This window comes from Cupressus sempervirens, chromosome 7 (assembly GCF_028749045.1).
Source record: "Cupressus sempervirens isolate cs-2001-9-10 chromosome 7, ASM2874904v1, whole genome shotgun sequence".
Classification (NCBI taxonomy): domain Eukaryota; kingdom Viridiplantae; phylum Streptophyta; class Pinopsida; order Cupressales; family Cupressaceae; genus Cupressus; species Cupressus sempervirens.
Genome location: NC_143124.1, coordinates 890,504,325 through 890,521,656, shown reverse-complemented (window position 1 = coordinate 890,521,656; position 17,332 = coordinate 890,504,325). Strand labels below are relative to the sequence as shown.

The following is a 17,332-nucleotide window of genomic DNA, read 5'->3' as shown; positions in this document are numbered from 1 at the left end:
TGAACTTGCTATTTTTAGTAAGTTTGCCATACGAGTTCAAAATGTTCTCATTTTCTACATGAAGGTTCATTTTATACTTATAAGCCTACCATAAAAATCTCATTGGTCCAGCTTAAGTATCAGAGAAGTTATTGTGGATTTTCAGTGGAAAAATTTGCTAAAAAAGCTTTAGGCTCATTGTTGGAGGCCTTAAAGTGCCCGGATGAGGTCCGAAAACTCAATAGAAGGGCGCTTGCGCAATTGTAAGTTTGTAGATCAGGAGCTGACATTTCCGAAAAGTGGTTATAATAGCCAATTAGAGCAATGGTTTGAGAATTTATTGGAGCAATGGTTTGAGAATTATGGCCTTCCAAAGTTGGGCTATTAAAAAATTCTAAAATAATTGTCAAAGATGTATTTGGCCGACTCTAGATGTTTTGTTAGGGTATGTTGGCCTTAGGTATTAAGTTTCAATGTCTAGAACCTTCCCGTGCGGCATAAAATTGCCTATTTAAGAAAGACCCGAACATTGTCTAGGACAACTCTGGTTGGTAGTTCATAGCATAGTGTTGCAGATTACTGTAATGAAGGCGCCCATGTGGGTTAGCATATTGTACTTGTGAATTCTGTAATTCCGCATTTGCGGTGCAAATAAGAAGTCCATATTTTGTTCTCACATTTGTTGTTGTCGCTTTGTTTTTGTTATGTGTTTATGGTATTAAGGGGAGCACCCTTCATCAAGTGGTATCGGAGCTAGGTTTCTTGAGTGTGTGGACAGATCGCCAACTGTGAGGCAGTTCGCATCAGGATCGTGGTTTGGGCTAAGCGTGTAGACAAATCACCGATTGTGAGGCAATTTGTAGTAGGGTCTCAACGGAAGTGCGAAAATGCCTCTACGAAGAGAGTGTGGTGGAAGAGCCGTAGGTGTTACACCTGAGGGTTTTAGAGCCCTCCAAAGACAAATGCAAGCATTGGAAGAACAAATGCGTAGAGGAATAAATCTTCTCGAAAGAGATGAAAGCGAGGATGAGGATGAATAAGAAGAAAATGCCGAAGTAGAGGTAGTTCTAAACCCAAAGGAAGAGAGGCTTTTTAGGGCCATCCCCAAGATTGAAAAAGAACCTAAGTTTGAAGTTCCCACATTTTTTGGGAAATCTTAACCCAGAGGAGCTGATCGATTGGATCAATGAGTTGGAGGAGTACTTTGAGTATAAAGATATTGACGATCCTGATAGGGTCAAGTTTGCAAATGCAAAATTGAAGGGACATGCGAAGATCTGGTGGTAGGAGGTTCAGTTAGAGTGAAATAGAAAGGGAAAGGACAAAATCACTAGATGTGAGCGAATGATAGCTAAACTAAAGCGACAATTCATTCCCGTGGATTATGAGCTTGATCTGTTGAAGAAAATGCAAGGGTTGGAGCAAGCAGGAAAATCTGTTCAAGAGTATACCAAAGAGTTCTACCGAGTTCTCATTAGAACTGACCATGCAGAAGCTGATAAGGAGAAAGTGGCTTGTTATCTTAATGGGTTAAGGCCAAGTATTCAAGACGAGCTAAGTTTGGTTCGCATGAACAGTATTGAGGAGGCATACCAGTTTGCCCTAAGAGTTGAGGAGAAACTAAGCAAGAAGTTTGACAACAAGAACAATAGAAGAGGTTGCGGTGGAAGATCTGGCGGACAATCTTATGGAGGCCGTAATGATGATCAGAAGAACAAGGATGAGGCTGGGAGTAGCAGTCAGAACTAGAGGGGAAACAATTCCAATCGTTTCCATGATCAGAACAATAAAGATCAGAAAGGAAAAGGCAAAGGGCAAGGATATGGAAGAGGAGGCTCCGTGGGAAATTTTTTTACTGCAGAGAAGAAGGGCATAGAGCATTTGAATGTTCCCAGTGCCAAGGAAAGATAGATTGAAGAACAGACGGCCAGGCCAGAGTTGCACATTTTGATGAAGATGCCAAATCCTCACATTCTGAAGATGTTGAAAGAGAAGTCCTAGTTAATAGGAGAGTCCTGTTGAGTAGAGAGAATGAACCTGATCAAAGAAGGAGCTTGTTTGGCACAAGGTGTAGATGTGAAGATAAGTGTTGTGATGTGATCATTGATGGTGGAAGTACTAACAATCTGGTGTCAGAAACGGTGGCCACAAAGCTGAAGCTAAAGAGATAGAAACACCCGCGTCTATACCATATTGCTTGGGTGCAAGATGACCACAAGCTCATGGTCATGAGCAGTGCTTAGTGAAGTCCAAGATTGGAAGCTACCAAGATGAGGTACATTGTGATATCATACCTGTGGACATATGTCATATGTTGCTGGGTAGGCCATGGCAGTTTGATAGGCATGCTATACATGATGGGCAAGCAAATACCTACACTTAGACCAAGGATGGAGTGAAGCATAAGTTGAAGCCGCTGAAGGATAAAGAAGAAAAGGTATGTAGTGTTGCCAAAATATGTTTTGTTGATGGAAAAGAGTTTCTCAAAGGTATGAAGCGTGAGCATATGTGTTTTGCTATGATTCCAAAAGATAATAAAGTAGAGGAGTTACCTACAAAAGTTGCAGATATGTTGGGAGAGTTTTCTGATATTGTATTAGATAATGTACTTGATGGATTTCCCCCAATGAGGAAGATCAGTCACCAGATGGATTTGGTTCCAGGAGCTAGTTTACCAAAAGGCAACGCACAAAATGACACCAGTAGAAAGTGAAGAGTTGAACAGACAAGTTCATGAGTTGTTGTAGAAGGGGTTGATTCGAGAGAGTCTGACTCCATGTGCTGTGCTAGCCATATTAGCACCAAAGAAAATTGGAGAATGGAGGATGTGCACAGATTCTCGTGCTATCAACAAGATCACAATCAAATACAAATTTCCATTGCCAAGGATGGATGATATAATGGATTGTTTGAGTGGAGCTGAGTATTTCACAAAGATAGATTTGAAGAGTGGGTACCATCAAATTTGTATCAGAGAAGGTGATGAGTGGAAGATTGCTTTCAAGACAAGAGAAGGACTATATGAGTGGTTAATCATGCCTTTTGGGCTAACGAATGCATCGAGCACTTTCATGCAGCTCATGGATGAGGTACTGAAGGAGTTTTTGGGTAAGTTTGTCATTGTTTACCTAGATGATATTTTGATCTTTAGTAAGACATTGGAGGAGCATTTGATCCATATTCACAAGGTGTTTGATAAGTTGAGGGAAGAAAAGTTGCTGATAAACCTGAAGAGGTGTAGTTTTGTAATAGAGTTGGTATACCTGGGATTTGTAGTCTCAGCAGAAGGTCTGAAAATTGAACCAGAGAAAGTGAAGGCTATCCTTGAATGGTCTACTCCAAGGAGTGCGGCAGGGGTAAGATCTTTTCATGGACTGGCTAGTTTTTACAAAAAGTTCATAAGAGGTTTTAGCAGTATTTGTGGACTTTTGACTGAAACAATGAGAGGGGATAGAAAAGAATTTAAGTGGACTGTAGGAGTAGATAAGAGTTTTAATCTATTGAAACATAAAGTTACTAAGCAACTTGTTTTTAGCAATTCTTGATGTTAACAATGTGTTTCAAGTAGACTGTGATGCTAGTGGTACTGCAATAGGAGTTGTTTTGAGCCAAGAAGATAGACCTGTTGCTTATTTTAGTGAGAAGATGAATGATGCAAAAAGAAAATATTTTGTTTATGATCAAGAATTTTATGCTATAGTTCAAGTATTGAAGAAGTGGAGACACTATCTTCTTCCTAAGGAGTTTGTTTTATATACTAATCATCAAGCTTTGCAATATTTGAATAGTTAAGGAAAATTGAACCAAAGGCATTTGAAGTGGGTTGAGCCTTTGCAGAGTTATACATTTGTTTTGAAACACAGGAGTGGGAAGTCTAATAGAGTTGTAGATGCTCTTACTAGAAGACAACTTTTGCTGACAAAAATGCAGATAGAGGTGGTTGGGTTCAAGGAACTCAGTACTTTGTATCTAGATGAACCTGATTTTGGTGAAGCGTGGAAGGCTTGTACATAAAAGCTTACACTTGACAGGACAAAGTGGTTGGATTTCATGATCCAGGATGGTATATTGTTCAAAGGAAGCTAGTTGTGCATTCCCAAAAGTTCAATGAGAGAGAATCTCATCAAGGAGAAGCAGACTGGAGGATTGGCTAGACATTTTGGTAGAGATAAAACCATAGCTTTGGTTGTTGAGAATTATTACTGGCCACAATTGCAACAAGATGTCAAGAAATTTGTACAGAGTTGCAAAGTATGTTAGATGTCAAAAGGAGTAAAGCAGAATAAAGGGTTGTATCAGCCATTACTTGTACTAGAGGAGCCGTAGGAGGATGTCAGCATGGATTTTGTTCTTGGATTACCGAGGGCTCAGCTAGGGTATGATTCTGTTTTTGTGGTGGTTGACAGGTTTTCAAATATGACACATATTATCCCTTGCAAGAAGACTAGTGATGCTGTTGATGTAGCAGAGTTGTTTTTCAGAGAAGTGGTGAGACTACATGGTCTGCCAAAGAGTATAGTTTCAGATGGAGATACCAAATTTGTTGGGTATTTCTGCCGTGCATTGTGGAAGAAGTTGAAGATAAATTTGAAGTTCAGTTCATCACATCCATAGATTGATGGACAAACAGAAGTTGTGAATAGGAGTTTGGGAAACTTGTTGAGATGTTTGGTTGGAGACAAGCCAAAAGGATGGGATATGATTTTGCCATAAGTGAAATTTGCATATAATAATTCTATCAACAGGAGTATTGATAAATCACCATTCCAGATTGTATATGGAAGTAGTCCCAGAAATGCTTCTGAATTGAGGTAGTTGGATAAAGGAGAGATAAGTAGTGTTGAAGTAGAAGAATTTGCTGAACATTTGAAGAATATCCATGACGAGGTGAGAAAACACATCATAAAGATGAATACACAATACAAGGCTAAGGTAGATGTGAAAAAGAGGTATAAGGAATTTTAGATTGGGGATGAAGTCATGGTTCATTTGAGGAAGGAGTGTTTTCTAGTGGGTACATATAATAAACTGAAGATGAAGAAGTTTGGACCGTGCAAGATAGTGAAAAGGCATGATTTGGAAATGCTTATGAAGTGGAGTTGCCTGCTGAATTGAATATTTCACCAGTATTTAACATTTCAGATTTGACAGAGTATAATGAAGGAGGTGATGGAGATGAAGTTGCAGAAGCGCAGTGGAGTATTCTAGAAGCTAGTTCGGCTACAAAGGAGATTGAGGAGATATTGGATAGTCATGTTGGCAAAAGTAGAAGGAACATAAATTATGAGGAATGCCTGGTCAAATGGAAAGGGAGGCTAGTAGATGATTCATCATGGCTAGTAAGGGAGGAGGTTAACCATCTTGGTTTTCCTCTGAACATCTGAGACGTGACAAAGTCACTTCTCAAATTACCCCTGGTGTTTGATACAGGAGCATCTTGGGTGTAAGAGCAATTTTGCATCACCCAAAAACATTTTATTTTTAGTCTTTTTCTAATTTAGTAAGGACTAGTAGACAGGGTGGTTACTATTTATTGGAATTTGCTATTTTTAGTAAGTTTGTCATACGAGCTAGGAATGTTCTCATTTTCTATATGAAAGTTCATTTTAGACTTATAAGCCTACCATAAAAATCTCATTGCTCTAGCTTAAGTACCAGAGAAATTATTGCGGATTTTTGGTAGAAAAATTTGCAGAAAAATCTTTAGGCTCACCATTGGAGGCCTTAGAGTGCCCGGATGACGTCTGAAAACTTTATGGAAGAGCACTTCCATGGTTTTAAGTTTGTAGATCAGGCATTGGCATTTCCAAAAAGTGGTTATAATAGCCAATCAGAGCAACGGTTCGAGAGTTATGGCCTTCCAAAGTTGAGCTACCCAAAATTTCTAAAATAATTGTCAAAGATGTATTTGACTGACTCTATATGTTTTGTTAGGGTTTGTCGGCCCTAGATATTAAGTTTCAATGTCTAGAACCTTCCCGAGCGGCATAAAATTGCCTATTTAAGAAAGGCCCGAACGTTGTTTAAGACATCTTTGGGTTGTAGTTGGCAGCTGTCTTGCAAATTACTATAATAAAGGCGCCCATGTGGGTTATACTTGTGAATTTTGTAATTCCGCATTTTTGGCGCAAACAAGAAGTCCATATTTTGTTCTCGCATTTGCTGTTGTTTCTTTGTTTTTGTTACGTGTTTATGGTATTAAGGGGAGCACCCTTCATCAATACTTCAACAATCTTTAGATATGCAAGTCAAACTTATTCAATTGCAAATGGTTATTTTAGCAAAAATTCCAAATAATATCTCCCAGCCACAGATAATTACAGTAAAGGAGATTCACAAATATCTGGAATATAATGGAATTACTATACCTCAGTGGTGATTCAAATGCACTTCTCAGCTTCAAACCCTTATACCTCAACAAGGGCATTGAATATGCAAATCAGGTAACTCAGAAACCCTTCACAAGAACAATAAAGAGAAAATAAACAATCAGATGCTTTTTCCTTCACAATGGGCTCATATATATAATCCCCAAATGATACTTAGTTTCCCAAATTTAACTCCATTTAAGAAGCTTCACCAACATGTCACTTTATAAAGTATAATGATAATGAAGTTCCATTATAATAATGAAACCTTAAAAATTAATTAATAAATATGAGCCCACACAATAAATTACCCCATTCAATGTAGGTGATGACCAATTGTTAGTGCCACCATCTGCACTACCAAATATGGCAATTGCCCAAATTAGACTTACTAAAAATAGTAAATCCACGATTAAGACCCTAAAATCTTACCGTCTTCTCACGAGGGTTGCTATGATGAATTGACTCAATCAACTGCAGGAGCTCACTAAACATGGTGACATTACAATATGTAGCCTTGGAAGCCATAAGCACATAAACTCTAACATATGCCAAAATACCTCTCCTCAAAGTGTGATGTCAACTTCTTAGGGCTATACGACTGGTCTAAGAAGCTCTATTTCTTGTGAACCCTCTGATCTGTGTGGTATGTATTGGAATTTTGATCCCTATCTCTCCAAAATGAATTACTAAAAACAATTTAAGCACCAATTGCTTCAAGCAAAGACCCCATCATTGATTCAAGGAAAAACAAGGCTTTGCAGGTGAGAAGAAGAAGGATAAAGGGGGAAATGCAGATGACATCACAGTTGCTAACGTTATATTTGAAAGTGTAGCAGGGAGCAAGTGTTAGACATGTTGGGGGAATGCGAAGGAAAAACATGTATTCAAAGAGGCATTATGCAAAACAGGGGTAGATAAAATAATTTTTATGCCTATCTTTGACTTAAAGGAATTTGATCTTGTGTTGCAAACCATGATGGTTGGATACGACAAGAAAGGGCATAAGTTTGTAATTCAATATTTTCAGCATACCCTTACTATCTCATAATCTCCAAAGATGATAAATAAATTATTTGGGGTTCCCAACAAAGGGCACGATGCAACAAAAACGACAAAAAAGACAACAAAAGAAAAGGAGAAATGGCTTCGCCTCATGTGTAGGGATGATCTTTCAGCACAGGAGTCAAACAACATTCTGAGTAAGCGGGTTGAAGAATATATTCATTGCCAAAGATTAATAGAGGTGCATTGTAGACCTAGTGAAGCGCAAACTTATTGGTGTGAGCTACATTTCTGATATTGCTATATGGATGCTACCTAGAGTCAATGGACTGAATATGGGAAGGGTTTACAATTGGTGTAGGTCTTGTTAGAGAGGTTGGGAGAATTTTTGCAGTTGAAACATAAACCTTTCTACATACTCCATCACGCCATAGCATTGTTCTTGGAAGCAGTTCGAACACAGGTTACCCCAGAGCATAGGAGGACGTTCATATCGGCAAGCCGGGTGGAACCCTATATATCAGCCATGGCATATTGGTTCCATCTTGATGTCTTTGGAATGGGGCCTAGAGGGGTAGTGTCCAGGAAAAAGAAACCAAGGCAAATGGCAATACCAGACGTTCAACACAAACCACAGATGGGGAAGATGAGAGTTTGGATGGAGAAGAAACCACTAGAGGAGCATCGTCTTCAGATGATTCAGAGAAAGAGAAAGATGAACTTTGGCTGAGCCATCTCATGGGCATACTTGGTGAAGTCACATTCCTATCGCCAGATGGAGGACCATTACCTTAGGCAGTTTTAGAATTCGTAGAAGTCCACAAAGGGCCGAAGGAGAGCAAAGGGGGCTGTATAGAGGAGAGAAAAGGGGGCCATACAGTTGATGAGGGAGGTCGTACGGTGGAGGAAAGATTGCACAAAGAAGGCCGTACGGTTTCCCGTATGGTGGAAGGAGTACAAGGTGGCCATACGGTTGCTATTGGTACAATAGAGACTGGTATAAAGATTGATGGTAGTAGTATGAGAGGGAACATGGAAGCTACAGAAGGAATCCCATAATGAGCAGGCAGGCATAGAAGAGGGGGGATGCAAGGAGGTGGACAACTACTTCTGCAATGGGGTGCTAAATGCATATCCATTCCAGGGAACTTCGTTTCTCTGGACCAATTGCCTAACACTAAGATGATAGATCTTCGAGGCCACAAGAAAGGTTCACAGTGTAAGATTGGTAACACTAGAAAGGTATTGATTTGGCTCAACCATTTGCCCTATTGGTTCAACCTACTGGCAAGAAGGTAATACAGAGTGAGAAGTCCATGGAGAGAACAAGTACACGTATCTTGCCAGTAGCACAAGATGAGGATGCACTCATGTTGGCAAAGATAGATAGTTTACTGGGCAAATTTGAAATGATACCAACCCCTTCACCAATTCCCATGGAAATGGAAATAGATGGGGACTGTATGGAAACTCACAAGAAGCCATTAGCACCAGTCGAAGTAGGGATGGTAGTACCTTCATTTGGGAAAAAATTGAAAATTTCCTCAAGAGTTGTGGGACATGGAGCAAGCCACTAAGGAGATCATAAAGCAGGTTCAGGGGTAGAACTTGGATGCCATTATTCGGGCAATAGAGTCCCTAGTGGCATTTATGAGGATCGATTGCCATATAGATTGGGGTGTACTTATGTAGAGTGGAGTCGTGCATGAAGAGGCAACAAAGATATGGAAGGCTGAACTTATAGTCCTTTGGACACTTAAGCAACCAACTCTCATGTAGTCCCTCGCACAGATGGAGGAAGTGTTTGGAGGCACCTTCCTAGTATGGCAGTAGGAAAAGGACTTAGCAAGGTGGTTGAAAGAAGAAAATGAATTGGCAACGCAAAAGGAGGCAAAATGGCAAGTTGAGAAAGCAACTTTGGGAGCTAAATTGGCAAAAGTAGAAAATGACAATGGATGCCCTGCGCCTACTTCAAGGAGTTTGAGCTAAGCACATGGTTGCTGAGCAGGAGTTAGAGTGTATTTTCCACCGAGGTTCCAGTCCAGGGACGTCCTCCCACCCTACCTCTTGAAGTATAGTTCTTTTTGGTTTTTCTAGGCAGTCATCTAGAAGACGACTCTTTGTTTTTGGGGGGAGGGATAGATATAGGGCCTAATAATACAATTTTGTTATAAAAGATAGTTTGGGGATGGGTAGTTGTTAGCGAGGGGATGTGTCGATTGGTCTTCCTAACCAAACGACCTCTATTTAAGAACTTGAGAATATGAATGATGTACTAGTTGCTTTTGGTAATCAATAAAATATATGGTTTCCCTCGCCAACTTTGGTACGCATGGTAATTGTACTAAACGTTCCTTTGGTTCTTGTACTTGAATGTATAATCTGTTTTTCTGGTTGATGCCCATTCTACATCCAGTATGACTATTATTCAAGATTTCAGAATCTTAACTATGATATTTTTAATGTTTGTGAGGGAGGGTGAACGTATTTTATTAACATTCGCAAGGCAATAAAAGCCTGCAGGTCCCAAAACGATATTACCTATTGTTTTCATGGAACTTTCTGTGGTTTTTTTTGTATTTATTGTCTGATGTTTTGAGTGGGCTGTGTCAGGTATCCTCAGGGAATTAGAAGCTGGTTAAGAATCATAGATACATTGTGGTATAGAATACTGATTAAGGGTTTCTGTGTAAATTTGAACTTCTATTGGCCAGAAGAGTTGTACAAGATTTTTAATATAGAATAGAGCTGTAGTAGTTTTTGTTGTAGAATAAATATTAATAGGTTTGTCAAATAAATTAAGAGAAAATAATTATTTTGGGGATCGATCTTTAATGGAATGTATGTTAATAAAGTTTGTTTAAAGTGTATAAAGGCAAAAACCATAGTTATAGGAAGGAAGGAGACAGAGGACTAATACAATAATTTGTTTCTAGCTTTGGACCAGTGTGTAGATGCCATTTTGTGTTGCACCAACTACTGCCTTAACCAGCAGGGGATGTTAGCTTTCAATTGTCCTTGCACATTGTACTTGTAAGTTTGGGCTGATGTGTCTTAAACTTCAATGCAAATCTGTTGTTCCTTTTTAGGAGCCTTGTTATTAATCTGTGTAAATAGTCCTTTAGCTCTGCTTTGTCTTTATATAACACTATCTGCTGCCTTTATCAATGTTATCACTTATCACTGCCAATTTTCTATGGTACAAAGATCCTGTGACTACAAAATATTTAATTTCCTAACGACAACTAGTGATATTGAAATAATTATGGAATAAAGTCTTAGTTTTATGTCAAAGATGGTTTTTTGGATTTAGCAATAGCTTTCTGTGGATCGGTGTATATGCAACAGTACATGCACAGCTGATGGGAGCTTAGAAGTTTTCTCACAATTCTGTTTTTAACTGAGTGAAACAACTAGTAAAACCTACTTTTTTCCATCTTATCATGTGTTCAATACAATTGGCAAAAACAAACTGCTTTATTTGTATAGTGCTAAAATTCTGTTCTTTGTAGATTTCTGTTACATCAGGCAGCAAAGTTGCAGGTCTCAATGCCATGGTCGAAATAAATGTGCTCTAGTGCCATTAGAATTTTCTTAGCTCTCTTTTATTGCCTCTCCTGAATTCCTTTTTCTGTTCATTGTGCATCTATGATTTGTATCCTAAGATTTTGCTCTCTCACATCTTTTGCATTACAAGTTCATTGGTTTGAAATTTGAGTACTTCAGATGCGATCAGGATATGGCCGGTCATTATTTGAACCTCTCTTGCCTCTGATTCTGGGCCGAGACATCAGTGGTGAAGTTGCAGCTGTTGGAAGTTCAGTTCGGCAGTTACATGTGGGGCAAGAAGTCTTTGGAGCTCTGCATCCCACTGCAGTAAGAGGCACTTACTGTGATTATGCTATTTTATCAGAGGAGGAGCTTGCACCTAAGCCACCTTCTCTTACACATGCGGTAAGTTTTAGTATTGAAAGTGGTTGTTTGGAGCACCTAAGCCACCTTCTCTTGCACACGCGGTAAGTTTTAGTTTTGAAAATGGTTGTTTGGAGTCTGGAGTCTGGTCGCCTAATTTCTTTTCTCTGGTACTATCTTTGCATATCGGATGACCATTTTTTTTATGATTTATTTTTCCTTGTCTTCTGTGAACTTTTAAGAGAGTTTAAGCTGAATATTTTTATTCTCTTTTCAGTCTGTGGATTTCCTGTCTTCACCTCTTGTACTAATCAGCTCTCAGTTGTAGGTTTCTGCCCTTTTTGTAATGCTAGTTTGTTTTGGTTGGACTTGCAAAGGTCTTCTCTTTAAGTAGGTGACACTTGTGATGAATTTTTGTTCTTAATAACCATGTTGTCCAATTCTTTCTTGCATATCTAGCAAATGTACAAATGAAGGGGATTTAAGATTTTTCCCATCAAAGCAATGCTACTTATTCATTAGAGGGTTTTGCTTTGGAATCAAATTGAGAATTTTGAATAGTTTTGACACTTGATTTGTCAGGTTGGTACTTTTTTATGAACAGGTTATAGTCTGGCTTCTTCAGTTCTACTGATTTTTTTGTTTCCATTCAATAGATGCTTCCTACATGACTGGGGCTTTTCACGTAATGTTGACATCTTTTATTGTGTTCACATTTGTTGGTGGTGCTGACCATGTTCCTCTTTCTAGACTTCTACTTGTTCAAAACGATACTTGACTCAGTAAATAAGAATGTTATGAATATTTGAAGTATCTACTCTAAATTCATGGGAAAAGAAGACCTTTATGAAGCTTGTAATGAAATCTGGCCATAATAACTCTGCTTCTCAGATGCACCATTTCTGCCAATATAATCTTGTAGTCTGCATGCTATGAAACTTTCCCATTGTGCTTAGTCTTCATTGCTTCTAGCTAAACCATCTTTCTATAACTTCCTTGAGAGTGTCATATTTAGTGTATTCCAAGTTTGCTTAGTTTTCATTGCTTTTACCAAAAACATCTTTCCATAACTTCCTTGAGAGTATCATATTTAGTGTATATTTACAACTGTTCCTAGAGGTGGCTGACAATAATGAAAATATATGTGGGTATTGTGTTTAGTATCTATTCAAGGCAGTTAAATAATGATTCTCCTGCATTTGTACTTTCTAGGAAGCAAGTGCGATACCCTTCGCAGCATTGACAGCATGGCGAGCTTTAAAAAGCATTGCTAGAATAAATTCGGGGTATGTCTTGCAATTGTCTTGGAAATTCTGTCAACGTTTTCTCACATCTTATTCATAAATGTTGAAATGATATGGCCAAATTTATATTGCAATATGATTGAGGATTTGGATAATATTTGTTCACAAGGGAAAAAAAGATATCTGATGAAGAAAAAATTGAAAATGGGAAGCATAACCCACATTGCATTTCTGAGTATTTTTCACCTCACTGCTGCAGCCTTTGCTTTTAGATGTGATTCTTTGACATTAATGCATCTCTAGCAAATATTGAGTTATTAGTCCAGGGTAAGAGTCATCTAAGAATATTAGTTTAATTAATAGATGTTTATATTTATTACTCTGATCCTGTGAGGTGATGTTTATTTGTGTGCAATTCATCTATTGGAGATTGTTGTCAGGTTAAGTATGATTGAGGATTTGTATTAATATTTTTCACAAAGGGAAAATAAGATATCTGATAAAGAAAAAACATGAAAATGGAAAGCATATCTCACATTACATTTCTGAGCATTTTTTACCTCACTGCTGCAGCCTTTGTCTTTTAGATGAGCTTCTTTGACATCAATGCATCTCTACCAAATATTGAGTTATTAGTCCAGGGTAAGGGACATGCAAGAATATTACTTTAATAGTGTTTTCACAAATATGGGTAGAATAAACAGACATTTATATTTATTACTCTGATCCTGTGAGGTGATGTTTATTTGTGTGCAATTCATTTATTGGAGATTGTTGTCAGATTAACTATGGGAATATGATGGCATAGCATAATTTCATATCCCTATGCCCTAGGTTTTGAGCTTGATGAGAAATATTTTTTTTATACCAACTGTTTTAACTTTGAGGTACCAACTCATACTTTTCAGCCCACAATAAACTTTTTGCATCTGCATTGATCTGGTACCAGTGGTTATTGTATAGCGGAGTAAAGAGTTTAGATTGGTTGATTGCAACTTGCATGTATGCATGCATCAGGTACACTGAATGAAAATTTAAATGGTTGTCCAAGAATGTTTAGAAATTCGAGAGCACATATGATTAACGAGGCTGGTATAAATGAATGTAAAGTACACTTGGTAAAGTGACTTTTCTGGAGAATTCATGGTATAAAAAATGTATACTATTTATCCTTTAACTTAGTACCCATTTAACGCTGCTATAAGATTGCTTTATATGGAACATTCAATCATGTTGGAACCCCATTTTGATGTGTCTTATTTGTTTTTGTTCTGCTGTGTTCTGCATTTGACCTCTTCACTACCACAATGGGTGTATCCCAACAACAGCTAATGACAAATGGGAAGATACTCACAATATTTCCCATATTTGCAGTTTGTACTGCCAATAATATGCACAAATTAAACTATCAATCTTCTACAGTACGTGTAGCCACAACCAACATAAGTCCTCTAAACCCAGATAGTATCAGTAGCCACAACCAACATAAGTCCTCCAAACCCAGATCATAAATAAATTTAACTCCACTTTACCTTTGCAGCAGTTGAATGCACTTCCGAGAACTCCAGATCCTTATACTCTAGCAAGGGCAACAAAATTTAGAACCTCAGAAAAGACACAAAAGAAAATAATATTCAATCAATGCTTTTTCAAATGAATCGAGCTCATATTTATAATCCCTTGTTGGCAAAATTTCCCCAAAAGAACTCAACTCTAGAAACTGCAAAAGTTTCCCAAAAGAACTCAGCTCTTGAAACTTTCCAATACAGCTCTTTTAGTTATATCTCTTAATGACATTATCATAATAAAATACTTTTATTATAATAATGCGACTTTAATAACTAAATAATAAATAAGAGCTCATGCAATTGATAACCATATCCACTGCAAGTGATGACCAACTACCCGAGCCACCCACTCCACTGCCAAAAATGGCAACTGCCAAAAATAGATTTACTAAAAATAGTAAGTCCACAATTGGGACCCCCTAATCACCTTGTCAGTTCACAAGGGTCGCTATAATGAACCAACTCAATCATCTCCAAATTCTCGCCGAAAATGGGGACATTATAGATTGAACTTTTTGGAGAACATGTGTTTGAAATGATATTGGTTCTAAGTTCTTATTCTTCACGTGCTGGTCATTTAATTCTTACACTACAAAGTACAAACAATACATAAGCCACAAAAGAAGTTGTAAGAACTGTTAATTCTAAAACAAATCACTTAGTTCAAATTCTTTGAATAAGTCCCTGAGAGTATTGTTTAAGATTTGGAATTGGGAAAGGTTGTTGTGGTTCAAAGTAACTACTCACCAATTAGTGAATTTCGAAGAATTTTAAATCATCTATTGGAAAAGATTTGTTGTATACAAAACCAGATTGCTATAATCCGAAACCCTTGCAAATTGGACAAGGCAACAATAGTTTTCATAATCCTATAATAAAAACCCTTGCAAATTGGACAAGCCAACAATAATTTGAAGAACAAGGGATTCTTACAATGGCAACATCAGACAATGGAAAATCTGAAACAAGGTATTTTCAAAAGATTTAAATGACATGTTTAACGATGAACAATCAAGGGACTTGAAGAAATAAATTGAGATAGGGAATGGATTGTATATCATGGGGCAACAACTAGAGTCTAAAATGTATGGACGGTTTTCTTCTAAAATTGAAAGAGATGGACCTTTGCTTAACCAAAGTGGACCAGTCTGATTGGAGGCTATTAAATTTGGGCCTTACAACCCTCCATGATTACCTTGGACCAACACAGGTTAATGGAGCATCCATGAAGAGGCGAGGTTAATAGTCGCTACTTGCCTTAATGAGATTATTGGGATAACGATTCCTACTACACCACACAATGATAGTACCTTAAATGTCATGCAGTTGACTATGGACAGCCTAGAGGGACTACATGATGTGAAACGTCCTACCTTGGTAAGAGGGCTAAAATTTTGGAGCTGATGGAAAAAACCAGATTTTATATCACCATGTTGGATCTTGGGTGCGAAGGAATGATTTTTCAGTTGTTTCATTGTTTCTTGAATGAGTTTAGGAAGTATCCTCCGGATGTTATGATTTCTTAGTTGTTTCATTGTTTCTTTGTGTTGTAAATAGTTTGTGGTCTTGTTTTTGCCTTAAGTGAATATCCCTTGGAATTCCACTCGATTTGAGCTAACTTAGGTCCAAATTGGAGTTGTCTAGCTTAAGTTATAAGGAAAAAAGTGAGGTTTTTCAAGTCAATTGCATATTTTTATTAAAAACCTCATAAAGTGGGCTTTTTATTGACAATTGCACGATATAAAGTTATATTTGATATTTAAAGTGGATTTTGTTGTCCATTTTAAAATTTCAACTCATTTCGAGTTGATATCACCATAGTTTTTTATGTTTAATGAAAATAGCTTATTTCAAGGTTATTATTCTTGTTACTTCATTAAAAACTATGGTTAAATATTAAATATAATTGCATGAGACAACTTAAGTGTATAAGTGAGATTTTTATTTCATATTGTATATATCCACATGCAAAATACTTCATAAAAATCCACTTTCAATAAATTCTAAGTCCCAACGTCATTAAAAGTGTGCTTTTTAAATGCGATTGCATATATTATTGTATTTAAAGTTCATTTTGAATAATTAAATGCTTGTGTTTTTTTTGATCGGTAAACGACCAAAGCCAAATGTGATATATTAAAATAAATAAAATAAAATACACATCTCCATTCAAACAGGCATTGGTAGGAAAGAACGGAGAAGAAAACCTCTAGTCTCACCTGGGACCTCAGTCCTTAACATAACACAGAAGTAAAAGGGGCATACCTTAGTTTCAAAATATCACAAGGGTTATACCCTTTTGCTACATTATCTATTTATAACTTCGTGCCACTATTCTATATGAGTTTAAAAAAAACGTCTTCAAGATCAAAAAAAGTCTAAGAAAGGTGTTCCTTGTTATCCATCTTAGAAAAATAATTGGAAGAAGCTCTAGATTGGCTGATAAAAGAGCTATGGATTTCCAAGATGAATGCCTTCATCATCTTGATTATGAGCTGGTTGTTTGTTATGAGTTCCTTCCTTTAGCCTTGCATCTTAAGACACTTCAAGCTTGGATTTTACATAGTAGTCCCCAATTTCTCTCCTCAAAATCTTGCTCGTGCTTTACATAGTATAATAGATATTACCTTGAGAATTTAATTATGTGGTGTACATCTTATAATTAGATTAGTACAGGATTTGAAATTTGAGTAATCAAATATTGAGTTACATTTTGGCATATGAAAAATCTCTATAAAGAAAATATATATTAAGAGTATCAAACTAGATAAAGGTAAAGGGTTAAATCTTATACTAGAGAGAGCACTGAGAGAGAGATAAGAAACATAAACCAAAACCTAAAGATGGTTGGGTGAGATTGAAAGCAAGAACCCAAAAAGACAAAAGGTGTCCAAAACTTAGGTTTGAGGAAGCGGAGGGAGAAAGAGCAAAGCGCGAGAAACAATGATGATCACAACTCAGAGTAAAGGAGGCATAAAGAAGACAGAGAGAGAAAAACGAAAACCAAGGGACCGCTAAAAAGGAGACAAAGATATAACCCCACTACTTGTAAGATAAAAACCACCAGTATAAGGCTCGAAATATAACGAAGAGACTTGGTTAAAAGTCATGTTGAGTCATCAATTGACTTAAAGAGATAATGCTAGAAATAAAGCAACCTGCTAACCTACCTAGGTCTGATGATAACTCTAAGCTTTCCTAATCTCACATTTGTAGAGATGAAAAAAAACTTATTACTTTTAAAACCTATGGATAG

At 37.3% G+C, this 17,332-nt stretch overlaps 1 protein-coding gene across 2 annotated transcripts in view; it reads left to right on the top strand.

Moving 5' to 3' along the window:
* Nucleotides 1–17,332, top strand: part of LOC149550356 (GroES-like zinc-binding alcohol dehydrogenase family protein) — a 120,337-nt gene that overhangs the window by 18,873 nt on the left and 84,132 nt on the right. For both annotated transcript variants that reach the window (XM_089793390.1, XM_089793389.1), the window contains exons 2-3: nucleotides 11,079–11,306; nucleotides 12,477–12,550. In XM_089793390.1, coding sequence (XP_089649516.1) covers nucleotides 11,079–11,306; nucleotides 12,477–12,550 — 302 coding nt within the window. The remainder of the gene's footprint in view (nucleotides 1–11,078; nucleotides 11,307–12,476; nucleotides 12,551–17,332) is intronic.